The sequence below is a fragment of the Cyanistes caeruleus genome, chromosome 3 (genome assembly GCF_971803275.1).
Source record: "Cyanistes caeruleus chromosome 3, bCyaCae1.hap1.1, whole genome shotgun sequence".
NCBI lineage: Eukaryota > Metazoa > Chordata > Aves > Passeriformes > Paridae > Cyanistes > Cyanistes caeruleus.
In genome coordinates, this window is record NC_141703.1 from 39,923,584 (window position 1) to 39,946,471 (window position 22,888).

General features: G+C 42.7%; 1 protein-coding gene across 2 annotated transcripts in view; it reads right to left on the minus strand.

Moving 5' to 3' along the window:
- IPO5 (importin 5) overlaps positions 1-3,402 on the minus strand; it is a 42,333-nt gene extending 38,931 nt beyond the window's left edge. For both annotated transcript variants that reach the window (XM_086880849.1, XM_086880848.1), the window contains exon 1: positions 3,277-3,402. In XM_086880849.1, coding sequence (XP_086736975.1) covers positions 3,277-3,360 — 84 coding nt within the window. In that variant the 5' untranslated portion in view covers positions 3,361-3,402. The remainder of the gene's footprint in view (positions 1-3,276) is intronic.
- Between the last annotated feature and the right edge of the window lie 19,486 nt (positions 3,403-22,888).

Genomic DNA, 22,888 nt, shown 5'->3' on the forward strand with positions numbered 1-22,888 from the left:
GTGGGAAACTTCTTTGCTGGCCCTACCCATCTTACTACCAGTCTTGCCTACACTTTATTTACCTAGATCCTGCTACATCTTACTGTATTCTTTAAGTTTACAATTATTTCCCACAATTAGTTCCTACAATTACTTCTCACGGAAGTAAAAATTTCTCACACAAGACCAACTTTCACAACACATGCAAGAAAGTATCTATTGTCTACACTTTCTACTCATGTTCTCCCAAACCTGAGAAATGCACTTTGAAAAGAGCATAAAATCATCAAAACAAAGTAAATGAAAGTTTCTCTATTAGGAAACAGATACACAAGTAAGAGGAAGACTGGCTTCAACAGACAACATTCCAGGATGGATGGTAAAATGGGCAGGGATGAGGTTACTCAAAGCCCCAGCCAAGCTAGACTTAAATACTTCCAAGAATTGGGCATTACAGTTTCTCTGGACAGCCTGTTCCAGTGTCTCAACACCCTCACAAGTAAATAATTTATTCCATATATCTAATCTAAACCTGTCCTCCTCAAGTTTAAAGCCATTGCCCCTTGTCATATCATGGCATGCCCTTGTAAAAGCCCCTCTCCACCTTTCTTGCAGGTCCTCTTTAGGTACTAGAAGGCTGCTCTAATATGTCTCCAGTTTTCTCCATGCTGAACAACCCCAACTGTCTCAGCCTGTCTCTCACAGGAGAGCTGTTCAGTCCCTCTGACCATCTTTGTGACCCTCCTCTGGACCCACTCCAACAGCCATAGCCCTCTGTGTTAGGGGACACAGAGGTGGACACAGTACTCCAGTGGGATCTCACGAGAGCAGACTATACACATAAAAATCCATACACATAAACTGAGTTTGGAATCATCAGGCCTTCTCCACCCTTTTTTTTAAGCACCTTTTACTACAATCCTCCGAAACAGGATATGACTTGATAAAGTCATAGATATGATCTCCACCAAGTTTAGTCTTCAACTGAACATGCCTCATTCTCATTTCAATGACCAAACCTATTTGAAATAACCTGAGTCTGGTCTGTCTATCCATTTCTCATTCTGACTGGCTTTCAATGGATACAAATGAAAACCTGCTATTAAATTTACCTGCAGTTATTTGAATTCTTTATTACCTTCAATATTACCTTCCAACAGTAAGTACACTCTGAAGAACTGATTGGACTATGCCAATGTTTAAAACCAAGTATGAGTCCAGCATGATTTTTAGGAAGCAAATATTTTAAAGGCTTCCAATATTCACAATATTTTTATCCAAATAAATCTTACTTCAAGAAATAGACAAATTAAGTCAGTCTAGCTACATTGTAGAGACACAGTTTTGTGTTTCTAGGTGAAAGTTCATTAACCCACCATGAAGACTAAGGAGGGTTCTTCACAGCCATGCATGATGGAAAAATGAAACACAACAGGCATAAACCGAAAAAAAGGAGGTTCAGACAGGAAGAGGTCCAGATCTCTCTGTCCTAATGAGGACAAGTCAAGCAGGAGTGAGTAACTCAAAGAGCTTGTGCAGTCTCCATTCTCAGAGGTTTTCAAGAGTCAGAAGGACAAAGCCCCGAGTGACCTGATTTGACCTGATAGCTGACACTGCTTTGAGCATGTCAGACCTCCTGAGGAGCCTTCCACTCTGAATGATCCTAAACCCTAAAAGTATTTGCAGCACACCTTGGAAATATTCAGAAACTAATGCCAAATTCAGTGCAGTTAAGTAAGTAAAAAGTTATACTACTCCTTGTATTTTTATAGGAAACTAACAGACTTGAAAAGCTTGGTATCTATCATGCCAACTGGAGTTTCTTATTCTGATTGACCATAGTGCATATGTGTCAATTATTAAGATTTAAAAACTCCAAGTCAGTTTCAAGCAAGTTTTTGACAAAATACATCAGTTTAGAGAATCTAAGCTTTATAGTTCTTATCCAATGTTTTACTTCATAGGCATTGTGACACAGCTGCACAATGAACTTGCTTTGTTACAATTCCAATAAAGTCCAAAATTTTTTAGAAATGTTTTTAGGTTATATGTAGGCAGTTGAGAAGAGAAAGAAATTCAGCTCCCAGGGAATGGCCTCCATTGAAGCTCTATGTTCAGGAACGTGGGAATAATTCTTGCTGACTCTCGAGAAAGTGCAGTTATCAACATCGAACTGCACTAGCTTTCTAAAAATGTATGTCTTCCCTCCTTCTCACTCTGGATTCATATTTGAGGAATTTTCACTGCAGCATCAGGAATAATGCTTTTTATTCTTCACCAAACAATGCGCTGAACTCTGCTGACCGCTGGAGTGATGAGAGCGATAAAAGACCCGATGCAGCCATGCAGCGGGAATTCATGCTAAACCTAGACGCTGGTATTTAATTCAACGGGAGAGATTCCCCACCAGGCTTGACAATGGAGCCTTAAGCATGACAGAGAGAAAGAATTAACGTGGCTTAGCCGCCACAAAGAATTTCAGCTGAAACAACACGTCTGAAAACTTTTTGCTGATAACAAGAGAAACTCAGCATATTGGAAACACTTCTTTTGGGTGAAATACTTCTTAGCTGACGAAACACTTGAATACACACGGGGCCGCTCCGAAAAGTTAAAAAACCAAACTACTGTGCGGCAACAGAGAAGGACCTCGGTCCAGCTCCTGCCGACCAAGCTGGGGCGGGGGCACGGAGCCCCTGCGAGGGGCGTTTCGGGAGCGCACACAAGAGCGCTTCCATCGCGCCAGGCACCCGCTCCGACCTCCTTCGGGAAACGCCTCCGCTCCCGAGCCACCGAGAGCCGGCCCCACACGCCGCAGCCGCCACCGGCTTGTCCCCCCCCACCCTGCGCGGCGGGGCCGGGGCCGCGCTCCGTCACGCCGGGCTGCTCAGGCGGAATCAGCCATGGGCAACGGGGACAAGCAGCCCCCAGGGACGGTGCCACGCGGGCCACGGGCGGGGCAGTCTCGAGGCGGGCGAGGGACGAGAGCGGTGCCGGACACGCCGGGGCGAGCGCCGAGGGGAGTAACGGGACCCTTCGCGCCCTCACGGGCCAAGGGCCGGCGCGGGCCCTGCGCCCGCCAGGCAAAACGGCCGCCACCGCCCGGCCCCGCCGCCCCGACCGGGGCAAGGCCCGGGCCGCCCCGGCGGCAGCTGGTGCCGCTGCTCACACGTGGGGCTCGGCCGGCCCCGCCGCCTCCCTGCCCCCCTTCCCTTCCTCCCTCCCTCCCGCCCTCCAGCGAGGCCCGACAGGTCTGACAGGCCGTCTCCGCGGCCGCTGACGCGGCGGCCCCGTTACCTCGGCCTGCTTGCGGACTGCATTGTCCGGGCTGAGCAGGTTGCCGAGGAGGGCGTAGAACTGCTCCTGCTCCGTCGCCGCCATTGCTGCGAGAGGGAAGGAGAGGGAGGAAGGGGGAGCGCCGGCCGCGCCGCCGGCGGGGGAGCAAGGGGCGGAGCCGCAACGCCAGCCGCACTCCCATTGGCCGCGGCGCACGGAGCCTCGCCCCCGATTGGCCCTGCCTCCCTTTGACGTCCGGCGGCTCGGGGCGAGGCGGGCAGCGGCGGCTCAACCGACCCTCAATGGGGGTTTGTCTCCTCGCGTGTCATTGGTGCGCCGCCGCGCCGGGGCGGGAGGCAGAGGCGGCAGAGCGCTCTGATTGGCGAACGGCTCCGGCAGCCCCGGCGGGATTGGCCGGAGCCGCGGTCGGGCGGTGCGGGCAGGGAGGGGTCGCGCCGGGACGCGGAGCTGGGGCCGGGCCGGGCCGGGCCGGGGGGAGGGCAGGGAAGGGGAGGGACGGAAAGCGCGGGAGATCGCGTGGCGACGCCTCCAGGCGCTCGGTGACGTCGTGCAGCTGTCCCGCCACAGAGAAGCAGTGAGTCACAGAATGGGTCCGACTGGCAGGGAGCACGGCGATGCCTGGTCCCAGCCCTCTGCTCAGGCAGGGCTGTCCTAGAGCACATGGCACAGGATTGCGTGGAGACAGTTCTTGAATATTTCCAGTGACAGATAATCCACAGTCTCTCTGGGCAATCTATTCCAGAGCTCAGTTACTTGCACAGTAGTGAAGTTCACCATCATATTCATGTGGAACTTCCTGTGCATCAGTCTCTGCCCGTTGTCTCTTGTTCATTGCTCTGCACCACCGAGCAGAGCCTGGCTCCATCTTGGCATCCTCTTTTTAGATACTGATAGACATTGATGAGGTTTCCTCTCAGCCATCTCCAGACCAAGTAGGCCCAGCTCCCTCAGCCTTTCCTTGTAAGATAGTTGCTTCAGTCCTCTCATCCCTCTCTGCTGGACCCGTGCCAGGAGCTCCGTATTTCTCATGTACTGAGGAGCCCAGAACTGGACACAGCACTCCAGATGTGGCCTTGCCAAGGCCTCGCAGAGGGGCAGGATTACTTCCCCCGATTTGCTGGAATTCTCTTCCTAAATAGGATACCATTTGCCTTCCTGCCCACAAGGGCGCTACTGGCTCATGGACAGCTCGTTGTCCACCAGCACTGCCAGGTCCTTCTTTGCAGAGCTGTTTCCCAGCAGATCAGCCCCCAGCCTGGGGTTTATTCTTCCCCACCTGCAGGACCTTGTATTTTTCCTTGTTGAATTTCAGAATGTTCTTCTCTACCCGTCTCTCCAACACATCAAGTTTTTATTGGGTTGAATAAAACTTAATTAGTATTCCCTTCAATCACAGTGGATATCACAGGTTCAATAATGGGCCTGGAAAGAGGCTTTGAGCATTACCCTGCTCATTGGTGGAGGGTCCTGCACCAGCAAGCTGTTTGGGGTGCAGCTGTGGGGCAGTGACTGGCCAGGTCAAGTACCTCCTTCTACTGTGCCTCGGCTGTGCCCAGGGAATGCCAGTGATTTAAAAGTAGGAGGAGTCAGCCAGTGAGCTGGTGGAATGATTTTAAACTGACAGGAATCTCAGAAGGGATGTAAGTGAAGATGCAATATAAAAGCAAGCATGACTTCTAGTGTGAAGTGCACTCCTGTAAATGTCCTCAGACCTCAGCTATGTGGATTAGGTGTGTACAGCTTGTTACAGCTTCTGGAGGGCCTTTTGGATGTGTTCTTGAAATAGGCATGGTTTTCCTGCCTTTTTATCACCTGTAAATGGGTTTGTATGAACTTCAGTAACACTGCTGTCTGCTTTCCATGCATAAACAAATAAATGTATTTGCTTTCATCTTGACTTGTCTTAATGGTGATTTCACTATAAATCTGTAGTAGGATTGTTATCTAAAGAATACGATATCTGAAGGGGGTTGGGGAGAGAATGTAAACCACAGGATATGGAAAATTGTTTTCTTACTCCTGCTGGTTCTTGCATCTGTAGATGCAGGGAGTGAGTTGTTATATAAAAATTGCCTATTTGTCTTTGAGAAAGAGTGAGGTATGTGTAATTTGCCTAAGACCTGAAAAACAGTTGTCAAATTATCTTTGGAGTACCAGGGATGGAACATCAGATTCCATCAGAACTCCCTTGGAAGGGGAAGGTAGGGAAGGCAGGAGTGACCTGATGCAGTTCATTAGAGCAAGCCAAGCAAGAGTGTCTCTCTACGTGTGTGTGTGTGTTTTTGCTCCTGTGTGTGTAATGATCAATAAACTTAGTGGTGTAATGCTCTAGGAATACATTTTAATACATTTCACCTTGGTATGCAAAACATAGAAGGGAGCATCTATACTGGGTTCAGAAGAACCTGCTGGTAAACACAGTTGATTAATGCTATTCCACTTCAAATCCTGACAGTTTGGGAAAAGCAGATTAAAAACTTCACCTAGGTAAAAAGCAGTTAAGATATTGGAAAGAATCCCAAGGAAACAAAGTTGTCAGTAATGCAATGTGATCAGAGCCTGCCACATCAGGTGCTCATTCCCACTTGGGACAGTTTTGAAGTGTGGGAAGCAGCCAGCAGCAATGTTGGTATTGCTGGATGTTGCCTGATTCCTGCAGTCTGTTTAAAACAACAACAACAACAAAAGACAGGAGTAAATACGATAGCAGAAATTAGAAGAATTACCTTGACCTCTTCTAAACAGTTAATGCCCAAGACATATATTGAACTGTAGCTTATCCAATGAAATTTTATTGATGTTTTAAAACTTGGATGAACTCTGAAATGGAAAATTCAAACCTTCGAAAAGCAGAAGCTTTAGTTTAGTATTTATTAAACTTCACAACTCTACATACATATGGATTATAAGGAGAGGGAGATATAGGAAACTATTATACTTGAGGAATGCTATAATGTTTCTTACAGAGTAATAGGAGATGTGAAAGGACAAACATAATGAGGAAGGGTGTCTCAGATTCTTGTAAAGTACTTTCTGATGCTGACTTACAGGTGAAGGGTTTGACATGTTTCATGTCTGACGTGTTTCAACATTCAGAAGCAAAGAATGAGATGAAGGTAAAGAAAGATACTGAAAAGAAGATATATCAAAATAAATTCAAATGAATTTGTGAAGCAAAATAACAGGTCAGCTCTGTCATATGAGATCTACCATGAATTTAAAGAGACTATTGATGGTCCGTACAGATTCCATATATACTCTGCATATCACAAAAAAGTGCAACCATGACAGCCTCAGAGGCCAGAGAAGAGTTAGAAAGTGCATGAGGGCAGATTTCCAGCAAAAATCAAGCAAACAGAGTAAGTTGATGTCAGTGGGAAGCTATGCTCTAGCAGGGGCTCTCTGAAGCTATCTTGGCAGAGCAAGCTATCTGTAAAGAACAAACAGTGACAATTGCTCTGTCCAAAATGTGGGGTGAGGCAAAGAATTACAATCCTGTCAGTAATGACTATCAGCAGTGGACTATAGTTTTCAGAAATTGTTCATCTGTTCATCCATTTCTTGTGCTCTGAGCTCAGAAAAGGCATAGCGGTCAGTTCCCATGCCTAAAGCATGGGGATAGGATGCCTGCAACTATAAAGGGTGCTGAGACAGATGCTGCTCTTTCAATTTTACCCCAAGAAACCCTGACCTGTGGCTTCTTATTGGTCTTCTGTGTTGGTAAGACAGAGATGGGAGGTGATACAACCACGTCTAGTCACAAGCTGAGGGGTCTACTAGGTTGGGGAGCATGCTGGGAGTCTTAGAATAGCCATCAACCAGTAATGACATGCAGAATTCTTGGTTGGGAACTTTCTGAAGCCATTGAAATGGCGAATAAACTTAATGACAAAGCAGGAAAGCTTCACGTGCAGGTTATACCATACGTCCTAACACTGCAGACTTGAAAAGCTTTTGTTGTGAAGAAGCTTTGAACATCCTGTAGAGCTGCAAAGAGGCATCCCATATTTCCCTCCTGCCAGATCTTCTCACTGAAGTCAGATATCCCTTGGAGGACATCAGACTGAGGAACTGACATAAAATTTTGCTACTCCCAGACAGCAGAATGACTTGTATAAATGTCTAGGAGTATTTTCTCAACAAGTATACCTGATAAAAAAGTTCACTCCAACCTTGCCAGGATCACCAGAGAGTGCAGAATAATGAAATGTACAGGGCTGGGATAACCTGTGGAGATAAGTGACTTCTTGAACTAACTCTGTCCCAGGTTATTTTACCAAAGAGTGATACAGTGGAAGGAGACAAGGCTTTTGTGTGGATTACAGATAATACTACACTGAGGCTGTGCCTGCTGTGTCAGAAGACAAGGCAGATAATTTACTGAGCAGCCTGAGCAATGCCAAGTTCTACAACCTGCCAAACTTCACAAAACTGCACATGCATTTAAAAAAATAGTAGTTTGCATGCATCATGAATGTAGGCCTTTGAGCTCCAGACAATACTGGGATTTTGTTAATTTAGGATGCAATTTTCTGACACTTATAAACCCAGTGTTCAAAGAACTGCATGATTTGATGTATTGACAACACAGAGGCTGAGAAGAGTGCAAAACCTGTGGGGTTTATATTGAAAAAAATAAGGATAAATTATGAAAAAATAATTTTGTTTTAGTCAATACCAGCAAGAAGTGGTAGGGAGAGATGTAACCACTCTCTGAAAGACCAATATAAAGACATGGGATTAGTTTGTACCAAAAAAAAAATTAAAAAAAATAAATTGAACATTCATAGAGTTTCTTTCTTAGAATAGAATTCAATGTTATAGAATTCAATTATTATTGAAGATTTGTAGATGGCTTCAGTGGTATTGTTGCTTTTATTAAGGCAGTTTGTCAAAAGCATCCATCTGACAAGGTGATCTGAACAGAGGCTTTGAGCAGATTAAAGAAGCTTTCTGACCCTCCCTGTGTTAGCCACAGGAAATAAATGAATGATCCTGTCAGTGTTTCAGATGCAGGTCTATGGAGGATGCTTTTCTTGAGATGGAAAGGGAGTATTGCCTTTAAAAGCAAGATATGAACAGAATTACTCCAGAATGAGTACATTGCCACTGTGTGGGCTATTAGGTGAAATACCATTTCCTCACTCACAAATTCAGTGTCTGCAGGGAATAAATAGCAGTGACATTTTTGTCACTGTCTCATAATATTCATGGTAAATGTCCTTTATCCCAAAAGGGAAAAACTTGACAACATTAAAATGAATTCAGTATGAAAGAATGTAGTTTTGAATGAGTGAATGTTGGCAGGTCTGGTTACACATTTATTTCTTTGGCAAGTCCCTCTGCTCCAAGCATGTTGCCAAGCTGCAAGGAAATAGGCAGATTCTCAACCATTTTCAGAACTTTCTATTAGTTACTCAATAACATTTTTTATTGTATAGCATGATTTATGAGCACACAGAATGATAGCAAAGTCATATTTTTTCTGAAAGCAATGAACAAGATGCTGTAGAATACCTGCTGAGCTCCCACAAAAAATTTTGCTGTTCATACTGAAAAAATTGAAAGCTATCTGCTGTATTAAGATGGTAAAAGCCTCCTTGCTCTCAGCTGGTTTGACATGTCATCAAGTATTATTCAGAAATAATGTAAAATCATGGAAACCACTATGGAAATGCCATACTGCTATATCTAGGTCATCTTGTCAGAATTCAAGGTTCCTGCTCCCTCCAGAACTGGTTCTGCCTTGATGTTGCACAACTTCCTTTCTAATTCCAGCTTCCATATGTATGGAAGAAAAGAAATGGCTAAATAGTCACAATTCAACAATTAATTTTGCTTTATTGGTAGAAAAATAGCCCTTTCAGCCGGAATCAAATCTGCAATTGTTTGTGCATTAGAGAGAGCATCGATTGATTTGGCATATTAGTTGGCTTATAACTGGCAAATCCATTGGAAGGAAGCATTGTCTGGAAGTACATAATTATAACAAAGTATGTTTCCGAATTACAAAGATTGGTGTGCCAAAACATGAGTTGAATGTCAAATTTCATTCATTTATGGTTTAACTCATAAATCACTTGCTAAAGTTTTGCATATAATGCCCCACATTTGTGACACCTTTATAAAAGCTTACCTAGTGTTAACCTGTTTCAACACACTTTCTGAAAGAACACTTTCATATCTTTAGATTAAAGAAAAGGTTAACTGCAAATTTAATAGGGACAGTTTTAATAAGAGACTAAGAAAACATGAAAATATGACTCATTGTAAATTAACTGTTAAATAATCCATAGGGGGAAAAAAAAAGGCATTAAGTTCAGTCAGTCATAATCTTTGGTAAGTAAAAGGAAGGACATACGGAGACAAGACAGATAGAAAATTAGGTTTGATTTGGTAAAATAATAGTGTGGCAAAACCACCAACGTAGTTTAGGGTTGCTCAACAGAAGCATGGCTTCCCAGCTTGGGGAGATGCTCATTGCTATGCAAACATCACCTCTTGTGATCAGAGCAAAGTAGGAAGCGCAAGTGCAGATTACAAGTTGTGCATGTGGCATTTCCATTCCCTTTGATGAAAACTGAATGTGCTTATCACAGGAAAGGCTCTAACCTAGAATTTGGAGTCTGGGAGGATGAATTTAAAAGGAAAAGCTAGAAGTGATAATCAGCAATTACTGTGATAGATTCTACAAACACAAATTATGCTGTTGAGAGTTATATGAAGTATTACATATCTTTACAAATGAGCTAAATTAAGGGGAAAAAAATCCTTTGGCTGTGTTTTTGGAAAATTTTCCTTGGACTTCCCTGGTCATATGAGGTCACATGTAAGTAATTGCAGTAATGGAAAAAGATTTCCAAAAAATGTCTTTGCACAGGAAACATAAGTATTTTCCAAACTCTAAGTTCTTAGCTTTGTAAATTTAAATAATATTCAACACTATTATTTAAAAAAAGAAAAAAGGCAATAAAACCATCTATCATATAGCATTAAGACAGAACTTTGCAAATGTATGGTCTTCCCTCTGGCCTGGCTTTCCAGTGAGTGAGCATTTGAGCCTGTAATTCTCAGGTACTACAGATTGGTTCCAGCTGTTAACCTGGGCAAAGTCTGCTCAGATGTGGTCCTGCAGAATAAAAATCCAGCTCAACAGTGGCCCACAGGATTCTCACGAAAATCAACATTTTGCTGAAATGTTCTTGGAAAAGTTAATAACAATTCTCTATTCAGCATGTATGAATTGTGACTTTTTTTTGAAGGTTGAGCAATATTTTGAGAGTGTGCTGAATTAAAGTTACTTTTCCCAGGGACATCTTATGTCATCAAAATACTCGTCAGATAAAATTTCAAGACCTTTCAACCAGATACATCTCAAAGAAAAGCTTGTGAAAATTTCTTGATGTGAGAAAATGAAAATACTGTCCTTTAGTTCCATTCTTGGAAATGCCTAACACCTCTGCATGAAATCAAACTAAAAGTGTTTGATACAGCCATGGCAAGGTTTAGTCCAGGTTGTAAAGTTCAACGAAATTTAAATGGCAGTTTAAACTAAAGTAGTTTACCAGCTGAGTTTATATCATCATCTTTACCTTCTTATTTATAAGTTACGTAGTTCTCTCATCTCAAATAATTGTGATATCTTCCAGGTATTAAATTGCATTCTTGGCTGTAGCTCCTGGGGTTTTTAGACATAAAATGGCATAGGTTCTACTCACTTGTTTTTCAATATCCTGAAGAAACTGAAAGTTGTTCCCTAAGAAGAATGAAGGTCAGATTGTTTAATTAAAAGAAGATTTGATTTTTTTTTAAATAGGGATAGAGACTGAGACCAGTTAGCAAGATATATTGAGCTCCAAAGAGTTTCAGTTTAATCTAGTTTAATTTAGTTTTAATTGCCCTGAATACCAAACTTATCTTAGAAGTCTAGGAAGTCTTTTGTTTTTCTTTTTGTCTCTTCAGCTTTCTAACATTACATTTCTCTAGCTGTCTTTCATCAAATAAATCTTACATAAGCTATCTGTAATTCAGGTATCTCTGTTCATTGTGCTCTCACTGAATTTATTTGTTTGGAGCCTGTAATTCTTTTCTATGCCAAAGATAAAGTGGAGAAGTGATTGAGAGCAGCTCTGCAGAGAAAGACTTGGGGGTGGTGGTTGATGAAAAACTCACCATAAAGCAGCAGTGTGAGCTCACAGCCCAGAAAGCCAAGTAAATCCTGGGCTGCGTCAAAAGCAGTGTGGCCAGTGGGTCAGAGAAGGTGATTCTCGCCTTCTGCTCTGCTCTTGTGAGGCTCCCCCTGGAGCACTGCGTCCAGCACCGGTACCACCAGCACAGGAAGGACATGCAGCTGCTGGAGCAAGTCCAGAGAAGGGCATGAAGTGGATTAGAGGACTGGAGCATCTCCCCTGTTGAAGACAGGCTGAGGAAGTCAGGGCTGTTCAGCCTGGAGAAGAGAAGGTTGTGTGGAGATCTCAGAGCAGCCTTTCAGTATCTGAAGGGGGCCTACAGGGAAGCCCAAGAGGGACTCTGTCTGGAGCTGTAGTGATGGGACACGGAGTGATGGCTGAAAATTGAAAAAGCGGAAATTTAGGTTAGATATTAGATTTTTTTTACTGTGAGGATGGTGAGATGCTGGAACAGGCTGCCCAGGAAGGTTTTGAATGGCCCAACACTTGTGATATCCAAAGTCAAGCTGGATTAGGCCCTGAGAAGCCTGTTCTAGCGGGAGGTGTGCCTGCCCATGGCAGGGGAGGCTGGGACTAGATGATCTTTAAAGTCCATTTCAACCTCTTAATATTCTATGATTCTATGATTCTATATCAAAATTGAAACAATAGTTAGATCATTTATGAGGGAAGAAATTTATGCGGGAAGAAATGTATTCTAGTTGGGTCAAGGAAAATCTCCATCCTTTATTGGATGTGGAGGGGAACACTGTAACCAAGGCTGAGGAAAAAGCTGAGGTACTTAATAGCTTCCTTGCCTCAGCTGGCAGTCAGGGACAGGGAGCAGAGCAGAGCCCCCCAGTCCAGGAGGAAGCAGTTTGTGACCTGCTGTGCCACTGAGACACCCACAGCTCCATGGGGCTGATGGGACCCATCCTGGGCACCAAGGGAGCTGGTGGAGGAGCTCACCAAGCCACTCTCAACCATTTATCATCAGTCCTGGTTCACTGAGGTGGCCCCAGGTGACAGGAGGTTGGCCAATGTGATGCCTGGATAAAAAAAGGGTTGGAAGGAGGATCTGGGGAACGACAGGCCAATCAGTCTGACCTCAGTGACTGGGAAGGTTATGGAACAGATCATCTGGATATGATCACTTGGCAGGCACAGCACAGCCAGAGCATCAGGCCCAGCCAGCATGGGTTAAAGAAAGGCAGGTCCTGCTTGACCAATTTGGTCTCCTTTTATAACCTCCTTTGTATGAATGAGGGAAAGACTGTGGATATTGCCTACCTGGACTTCAGTAAAGCCTTTGGTACTGTTTCCCACAGCATTCCTCTGGAAAAGCTGGCAGCCCACAGCTTGGAGGGGTGCTCTCTTTGCTGGGTTCAGAACTGTCTGGATGGCCAGGCCCAGAGAGTGGTGGTGAATGGAGTTAGATCCATGTGGCAGGAGACCACCACTCAGTGGAGCTCCCCAGGGCTCAGTACTGGGTCCATAAAGATTCTTTATTGGTAAACTAGATGAGAGGCTGGAGTGTATCCTCAGTAAGTTTGCAGATGACACCAAGTCAGGAAGGAATGCCAATCTGCAGGAGGGTAGGAAGACTCTGCAGAGGGATCTAGACAGATGGGCTGAGGTCAGAGGTATGAGGTTCTATAAGGTAAAGTGCTGGGTCCTGCACTCTGGTCACAACAACCCCATACAGTGCTACAGGCTGGGACAGAACGCCTGGAAAACTGCCAGGTGGTAAAGGACCTGGGTGTGCTGATCAACAACCACTGAATACGAGCCAGTGTGTGCTCAAGAAGGCAAATGTCATCCTGGCTTGTATCAAAACTAGTGTGGCCAGCAGGACCAGGTCAGTGATTGTCCCTCTGTGCTCAGCACTGCTGAGGCCACACCCCAGTTCTGGGCCCCTCACTGCAAGAAGGACATTGAGGAGCTGGAGCGTGTCCAGAGAGGGGCAATGGAGCTGGGGAAGAGTCCTGAGAGGAAGTCTTATAAGGAGCAGCTGAGGGGGCTGGGGGTGTTTAGCCTGGAGAAAAGGAGGTGCAGGGGAGACCTTATCCCTCTCTACAACTGCCTAAGAGGAGAGTGTAGCCAGGTGGAGATGGATCTGTTCTCCCAGGCAACCAGTGACAGGACAAGAGGATGTGGCCTCAACCAGTGCCAGGGGAGGTTCAGGTTGGACATCAGATAGATTTTCTTCACTGAAAGGGTGGTCAAGCATTTAAATGGCCTGCTCAGACAGACAGTTATCATCCCTGGAAGAGTTCAAGAAACAATTGGACATGGCACTTAGTGCTATGGTTCAGTTGACAAGGTGGTATTCAGCCAAAAGTTGGTCCTGATGATCTTGGAGGTCTTTTCAAACCTTTATTAATTCTGTGATTCTAAACATTGTTTCTGTCCTTTTTAGCAGCTTTTACAGCTCCAGCTGTATTTGTAAACCTTTTCTGATGTATTTTTTTAACAGAAGTATTTAAAATGCCTTTTTGTTGTGCCTTATATCTTAATTATCTTAAAATGTCAAGGTGCCAAGATACTGATTTGAATTCTATTACTTCTCACTGATGTAGCACAAAAAAAATATCAAGCTCAGTTTCTACAGCAACTGTAGAAGCACACTTTCAGTAGTATTCTCTTGTTTTATAGTTCTAACACATATTATAATATAATATGTAAATAAATGTAAATAATAAAAGGACTTTGCTCTTTTTTAACCAATGTTTTGAAGAGCTGGATGTCTGAAAATGCATGCTGAACCGGGCTTTTTTTCCTATGGTTCAGTAAAACATGCTTTGCTTGTCTTCTTTCTGTGGGGGAGATTGAAAAGTGTAATGCAAACTAAAAAACACAATATCACCCTTGCAAGGGGTGACACGTCAATGGTAGTTTGCTGTGGCAGATTTTTTATAAAAAGATGAAAGACAGATGTTTGATGAGACAGTTAATGAAAAAGAATGATACTTGAAGCAGTTGATGAAATAACTGCTGAAGGGGCATGTCCTATTGATGGATGGTTTATCTCTTTCAAGTGAGCTCTATTGTAGGTAATAAATACTGGCAAACAGTAACAGCCACGTAAACAGAAGGATTAGAAATCACCACACTTCTGATTAGCCTTAAGAGAGCAATATTTACTTGATATTGACAGAATCTCAGTATACATAAATTAAGATCTTTCAGGGAAGATCACATTTATATAATGAAAGCTTTTTGTGGAACAGGTTATTTAAGTTCTGATAGTTTTGGTAAATAAGGTCCAATTTATTTTTTTTTCCTCATAGCATTTCTTTTGTTCTAAAGTCCAGCCATGGCAATGGTCTAATAAAATGGTTGGGAAAAAAACTGATGAACATATGTTGGGTTTTTTAAGATTAATGTAAGAAAATGGAATAAAAAAAGACCTGCAGGAAAGCATGATAAATTTGTAGAAAAAGCTCCTGCAGGGTTTTTCCTTGTTTTCTGTTTTCCTCAGATCACTTTTTTCTACTTTTTTTTAGATTTTTCTTTTCTTTTCTTTTTTTTTTAACTTGCTGATACAAATACTTCAAAAATACAGGGACAGACACATTCTGTCATTCTTAAAAATTCTCAGAGGAAATCAATGACACACTGGACCAGCAAAAAACTCTGCCTCAGATTTTTCCCTTAGGCATATAGTACAATATAAAGAGAAAATCTATGGAAAAAATGGATGTGTGATTCTTTATCTCTGTGTTTTATGCGCTTGTTATTTGGATGCTGGGCATATTTCAGCCACTGTTTTTGTCTGCTGTAGCCCAAGTTCCAAGTTATAATTGTAGAAGTCTTCCTAGGCAAGTCATGCCTAGCTTGGAAAGTAGGTTGTTTGGAAATAGGGACAGGAAGAGAACAATCTTCACAACTCTTGCTATATTTGGTCTCCTTTGGCACCACAGTCATAAATAAATGTGTTTCCTTGGGAGGATATAATTCTGTTTTGGAAAATACTAACAAAGATTCAGAATAAAAATATAGTAATCAAATACCCCTAGGAATATTCAGTGATGGAAGTGGCAGGTAAAAACTTGCATTAAGGTTCTGTCTGTGAATATGCAGGTCCTCACTTCTGCCTTCTTGCCTGCATGCTTTGGTCCTAATGCAGTAAGACACATGTCCTATCCCTGGGCACATCATCCTTTAATATTAAGCATCTGCCACATTCCCATCTGGAATATCTGTGAATAGAAGATAAACACCTGAGATATTAAACTGGAGGCATTAAGACCATTACAATAGAATCTTGAGGATTTCTTCCAACCTTCTGATTTCCCATGAAATGTTTGGATGTACTTTCAATTCCAGAGAGGCTGCTAGGTTAAAAAGATTTTAAACTGGACCAAATATGGCAAATTTTGATATTATTGCGAAAACTGTTAACATGGCGAGTTGGTTGTCTATCAATTACAGAATATAGCAACTGGAGGGTATCCCAGTTCTTTCTCAGAAGGAAACACTCCTTCCCCAAAACAGATTATGAAGTTAAATGAACCTCTGCTTGTCCTCAATGATAGGCAAGAAACCAGCACGCTGATGCAACAGCATCTTACATAGTAGGTAGCATTGCTCAGACAACCAGCAGCTCTACCTTAGTTATATTGAGTAGTGTTCCTGCATGTCTCAGAAGTGAATTACCTGCTGCAGAGCAAGTGGGTTGTCTGATGAAAGCATTTGCTTGTGAATTGTGTTTCAAGAATTTTTTCAATGGTTAGATCTAGGAAAGTGTGAGGGTGCAGTGAAGAGATACTTATTTTCCTGCTACACAAAGGACTAGAAGAGTCTTGTGGCAGGAAGTAATTAAATTTCTCAGGTAAAACACAGTTTAATCTGTGGGATAGCAGGAAGCTTTGCAGACATTACAGTCAAGGTGTGGTTGCTTTGACTAAGAGCACATCTTCATGTTTTAGGCAAGGAAATGCTTGGTTGTGATTATCTTGAGGGTTAGCTGATTCTAAGAAATGTGCACAGCCTCTGGGGCTACCAACCATCTGGATTCAAATCATCAGGCTCTGAGGGCTGTCAGCATTGCCTCTCTCACACATGCAGCGTTTGCAGCAGGAGCAGCTCCATGCTTCATCTGTGTTTTCAGAGATCTTATGCTGTGTAAGATTTATTTCCATGCCAAAGCCACTCAGAGTCCATACAGCTGGCTTATTCTTCCCTCCAGCAATATCATCAGTTTCCTCACATGCCTGTGATTGTCAGCAGTCTGCTCACCTGTTTGTAGTGCACGGCGGGTCTGATGACAAGTACCTTCCCTGAGGGTTGGGAACCTACACGGAGAAATCCTGAACCATCCTGAATGTGCCTTTGCCAACAGAGGGTCCATGTTCTTTTACTTGTGGGGAATGCTGTACGTTGCACAGGTAGAGCTGCCAGCACAGGTTCATGTTTAGGGGGGACTCATGATGGGAAGGAACAACTTTCCTGCTAGGAGGAGAAAGATGCAACATCAAGACTCTGGAAAAAGGAGCCTTCAGTGAGGCAGCCTTGTACCAGACAAATGGAGCCACATCTGAAGCAGACCACTGGCACATCATGGAACATGTCAGCCAGGCAGCACAGCAGAGACACTGTTAATGGAACAGAGAAAGATTGCCCAGGAGCACTGGCCTGAGATATTCAGGATGCTTAAGCAAGGTTCACTTCCTCACTTAACTGAGCCTCCCAGAGGAGAGAAACTGCAGAAATAAGTTTGGGGATGAATCAATAAAAGAATCTTTAAGAAGTGAGACAGATATGAGGTTATTAATTTGGCTTCTAAATGATGAAAAAGCATGGGTAAATAATTTTTTGTTAATGATTCCCTGATGAAAAAGATTCTTTACAGGAAATACTACTTTTGAGTTTAGCCAAAATTTTTAAGGAACCTTTTCTGATGCTAGGGGTTTGGGGTTTTTTTATGTTGTGTTTGTTGTTTTTTTGTTTGTTTTTTTTCCTCTTACAGAATGAACCACAAACAATGAATTTTCACTAGTGGAAATCACTACAGTAAAACACTATAGACTATGCACATATCCATGCCACATGTACAAATTGCACTGAGCAATGTATGTGCTGCTTTGAGATTAAATAGCATGAAATATATGTGAGGTTCTTTTGGGGGCTAGTGATGGTGGGTAACTGATGCAAGTGTTCAAATTTCCTGGGGTGAGGATATGAACATCACCTGCCAGATTCACTTTATTTGCATTGTCTGATTGTTGATTTATTTGCCAAATGAAGTATCAATTTTATATACCCAATATAATGTGTAAATCTCTCTATTCAGCAGCATTTCTTAATGGTGGTGCTAGGTTCATGATGGGATGATGATCTTGAAGGTCTCTTCCAAACTTGATATTCTGTGATTCTGTGATAGTTTTATTTGGCATGGTTTTACTGGCTTGTGTGGATTACTTGCTGTTTCATTATGCTTGAAAAAACTTTAGAGTTAAGATGACAACAAGCTGTGGTTAAATAAACAGTGTAATTAAACCCACACATTCGTACTAACACAAATTTAATATCAATGAGCTGGAGGTGGCCAATTCTTTACAAAAAGAAAATCAGCAGTCTTAACTATCAAAATGCTATCTGAAAAATCAAAGTAAAAGCCAATTCAGGCAGGTGTAAGGGTAGTAAAAGAATGGAACAGTTTTAGATAGAAGGGACCTGTGTTGATCATCTAGTCCAACTACCTGACACTTAAGGGCTGACAAGAAGTTAAAGCATGTTGTTAAGGGTATGTCCAAATGTCTTGTAAACACTGCCAGGCTTGGGGCATCAACCATCTCTCTAGGAAGCCTCTTTCATGGTTTGACCACTCTCTCTGTAGAGAAGTGCTTCCTGATATCCCATCCAAACCTTTTGTTGACACCGTTTTGAATCATTCCCACACATCCTATTGCTTGATTCCAAGGAGAAGAGATCAGCATCTCCCTCTCCACTTCCCCTCCAAAGGATGTTGCAAAGAGCACTCCTTAGCCTCCTTTTTTCCAAACTAGACAAGTACAAAGTCTTCCTCACGGGACATGGCTTCCAACCCTTTCACCAGCTTTGCTGCCCTATCCTGAATGTATTCAAGAACTCTCACATATCTGTGTCCTGCAGTGCCCGTGTTTTCCTTACTTTCTAATCCCTTTCTGTACTTACCATGGCAGATCTCCCCATAAGACATCTCTTTGGTGTTTAGTTACTGCAGGCTTACTATCTATTTAAAGAAGAGCAGTAGCTGCCACCCAAGGACAGTTCAGTTCACTTGGCTCTGGGATTATTCCAGGATGTTCCTCTCTTCTTTCTGTTGTCAAAGCCTAGGATGATGAGATTTCCAGTGTAATTATGCCATTTAGGTTGGATGGGTCTAGATCCTCCGTCACATTGTATGGGAGCTGGGAGGAGGACTGCTTTCTTCCCTGCTTGCTTATTCTACCAATGGTCTTGAAAAGTTGGTGGACTGGGAAACTGCGTGTGAGAGATTTGGCAGAACCTTTGGCTTGGCACTTGGAGAAGTTGCTGACTGAAGTCACATACCTTTGCCTCTGTGCTAGAAATTTCAGAAATCTGGCAGAGAGACTGCAGGAATCAATGGATCCTGCAAGTGGAGTGCTGCAGGAATCAGTGCATAGACTCCATGCAGGAATCAGTGCATAGACTCCATGCAGAGCATGGAGAGCCCATGTCTGGTGCTTGTCTCTGTATGAGATGCTGCAGAGAAGCCTGTTTGGACATCAGTTTGTAAAGTGGTCTGGTAAAGTTAGCTCAATTGAAATAACCAGATAAAATGTTTAAGAATTCTCCCAGCATACAGTTTTCGATGTAACTTGCCAGAAAGGAAGAAAGAAGTCCTGCTAACCAGGCTCTTCTGTATTCTCCATGGACTGAGATGCAGTAGTTGTGGTTGCATGCTAAGAACTTTTTGCAAGTCTCCTCCCCCTTCTTCCAATAAAGTTAGTCTCCTGGAAGAAGCACATAATGAAAGCAGATTAATTTGGCGCCTACTGCATATCTGGGCAAAGGACAAGAGGACAAGAGACCATTAATAAATCAAATCTGTCCTTACCCTTTCTATATACCTGCATGAAATTATAGGCTTTGAGTCACAAAGATATTTTCCTTCATCTAAGCAATGAAAAGGGGGAAAGGATGCTTTTTGTCTAGTGGAAAAACCACTGCCATCTCCAGAGGCACTTAAATTCTGTGAGAAAGAAGAAGCAACTGAGAGGATGTTTAATGAGGTACCATCCTGCATCTTGTATCAACAGCAGCTCACCAAAATAAAGATCTCTCTGACAGCAGGTAATTATTATTGGTAATTACTTATGGGCAGTTGTCTTTACCTTTGCAATTTATTCCGTGCAGGCAGGTCCCAGAGGAGAATGAATAGGGCCAGGAGATGCTCCAGGCAGTAGAGCAGAGATTCCCCTGCAGCTTGTTGTGAAGACCATGGTGAGGCAGCTGTGCTCTGGCAGCCAAGGAAGCCCACAGTGGAACAGACATCCACCTACAGATTGTGGAAGATCCCATGCTGCAGCAGGTCGGTTTATTTTTCATCACCCCACTCTGATTTGACTGGTAATAAATGAAACAAATTTTCCCAAGTCTGTTTTACCCAAGACAATAATTGGTGAGTGATCTCTCCCAGTCCTTATCTTGACCCACGAGTCTTTCGTTATAGTCTCTCTACTCTGTCCAGGTGACAAGGAGAGTGATAGAGCAGTGCATGGGCACCAGTTGTCCAGAACTGGTCACCATAACATTTAGTGTTTTTTCTGAAGTTAAGCTGATACTTAGTTAATGTGTTGTGCTCCTTGCTTCTTTTTGAACCTGTAGGCCAGGAGTCCTATTGAGGTCACAGGAGAGGTGAATTCGTTGCAGGATTAGTTGCACTTTTTTTTTCCACTCTGAAATTGAATACTGTTGAATTGCCCTCATCAGTGCTTAAAAGGTAACATGAACTTGAGTTGAAATTAGCAGATCCTTCTAAGAGCCTTCAAGATCAACCATTTCCTCTCAGTTTTGCATTATTCTACTCCATTGCAAAGAATGTTTTCTTTTTCTGTGTTGTAAAATCCTCTTCAGTAAGATAAAAATTACGTGTACCTATCCACAAAGTACACATGAATCTGTTTGCTCTGCTTATTCTAATTTAGTTCTTGTGTGCACTTATTTAATGGGTAAAATTAAAATTGAAGGTACCTCTGCTTATTGTCATAAATGAAATTTTCAAAGCAGCTAATCACCAGGAGCACCTCTGAATACTTTTAAAATAAAGCTGTGAAGCTTTTCTCTCAGAGCTATTTCAAAATGTGAAAAATTGTTTTGTCACTCTTGCTGTCACAGTCACTATCTCAGGTAAAATATATGACTCTATTTCTCTGTCATTTGCATCATTTGATTGGATGTATTTTACAATTTTACTTTTAATTAGAATTCCTTCTTATTCTTCATTACAATTATTTTGCACCTCACCCCATAACTTCCAAACCAATGTGTATCAGTGCTTTGTTGGCTGGCATTAAGACATTGAAAATACTTTGCATTCTTCTTTTAAGAGCAGTTCTCTTAAAGGCACTTTCTTTGACTGCAAAACTGGAATTACTGACCAAACTGAATAAATTTCAAAAATTGTAAGTAGTATTAAAAGTTAATTATGTCTCACTGCATAAAAACCATCCTGGTAAATAGAGTGTTCTAGCTGTTTTGTAAGATTCTTTTCTTCTTTACCTGCTGGTTTTTTTGAAGCAGCTAAGAGAAAGTATCTGAGCTGAAACGCAGTTCAGGTTACTCGCAGCTGTTATAAAAGGAAGATAGGTCAAATGAGAGGCAGCCATCATCCCTTTGGAGATGACAGCCCCTGATCCTGCCCTTTGCCCCTATTAGACAGACCCAGCCGGGATAACTGCTAGGGAGTGATCTGAGCTGTCAGAGCCTATGGTAAAACACCTGAAGCGTGCTTTCTGACTGCTTGGCCTTACATTTATCATTTGTATGGAGGCACTACGAGTGAAAAAACTGTTAAAAGCCAACTGGTTGGCTACAACAGTGCTTTCTAGCTATTTAAAATATAAAATCACAAAATAATTTCAGCTGGAAAGGAGTCTCTGAAGGACCATCTAGTCTAACAGCATGCTCAGGCCAAGACTGATTTCCAAGTTAGACCAGGGAGCTGATACATAGATGAAAGTGATATATATTTGTCAAGGGATAATTAGCCTTATCTGTGTTGAAACAGATCTGGGATAAGGAAAAAAAATATAAACTAAGTTGAGCATTTAAAGCTTTTCTGGAAAAAAAAGTATCTTCATGACTGTGTGTATTCCTGTTCCATGCTGACAAGCCCTGTCTTTTTGATAGCACCCTAATGAAACACATCCTTGGTTAAGAAGCTTCCTCTGGGATGGTGCCAGCATACGCTGCATTCTCTGTCCTACTAACTGTCCTCCACAGTCCCCAAGCACGCTGTGTCTCTGTCAGTCACCCTGATTATAATTTTGAACTCTGCTGCACAAGAGTCACAATGTCCCAGAAGCATCTACTCCCACTCTTAAAAATTGCTAATTATGGAAGTGTCCCTTTCTCCATTAGCTCACCGCTGCAAGCAGAAAGTACAAAAACTAGGCTAAAATATCAGTCAGGGGAGGGGATGCTGGATCCTTCCTTGGAAAAAGCATGTGAGGGGAGAGGGGGAGAAAAGAGAGCAGGGAATCCTGCATCACTTGGGAAAACGGGGAGAAATGATGTGGCAGGTGTCAGGTCCCAATGTGCCTGTGGGTCAAGGGTCCAAGGGCACGTGGACTGACTGCTGAGGCACAGGCTCTCAAGTGTGCCCAATGTATGTCTTGAGGCCATGCTTTGAAACCTTTCTTTTGATTTCATTAAAATTAGATACATTTTTTTCCAAATTATTAATAACCAGGACATAATGTAGGGAACTGGGTGTCCTCAGAGCTCTGAGAAGATATTTTATCAGCTTCACTGCACTCTATCCTGAATTCAGTGTAAATGATTTTCTAATGTAAATAAAGTCTTCATTTTAAGAGCTCAAGCTGTTTCCATGACATCCTACTAGTGACTCCTGGTCACAAAAGAAGCTGAATCTGTGCTGCAGGCAATTCTCTGATACCAAGTTTTGTGCAACTCTGATACCAAGTTTTGTGCAAGCCACCTGGGAGCAAAAACATGAGGAAAAGGTCACAGAAGAATTTCCTTCTCATAAAGAGAACTTTCTCTTACCAGAAACAAAAATTTTTGTCTTGCCAAGAGACTCCACTTTTTACTTGGAGCTGAACAGAACAACTTTATATCCCCTTGTCACAGGTCGGCTGTCATGGGTGTGCAGCTGGGGAGGGGACGAGCGGCAGGGTGTGCGTCATCCCTACTATTTTTGACTGCAGAAATACCCACTAGTGTCCCAGGGAGGCTAAATTTGTGTTAGGACT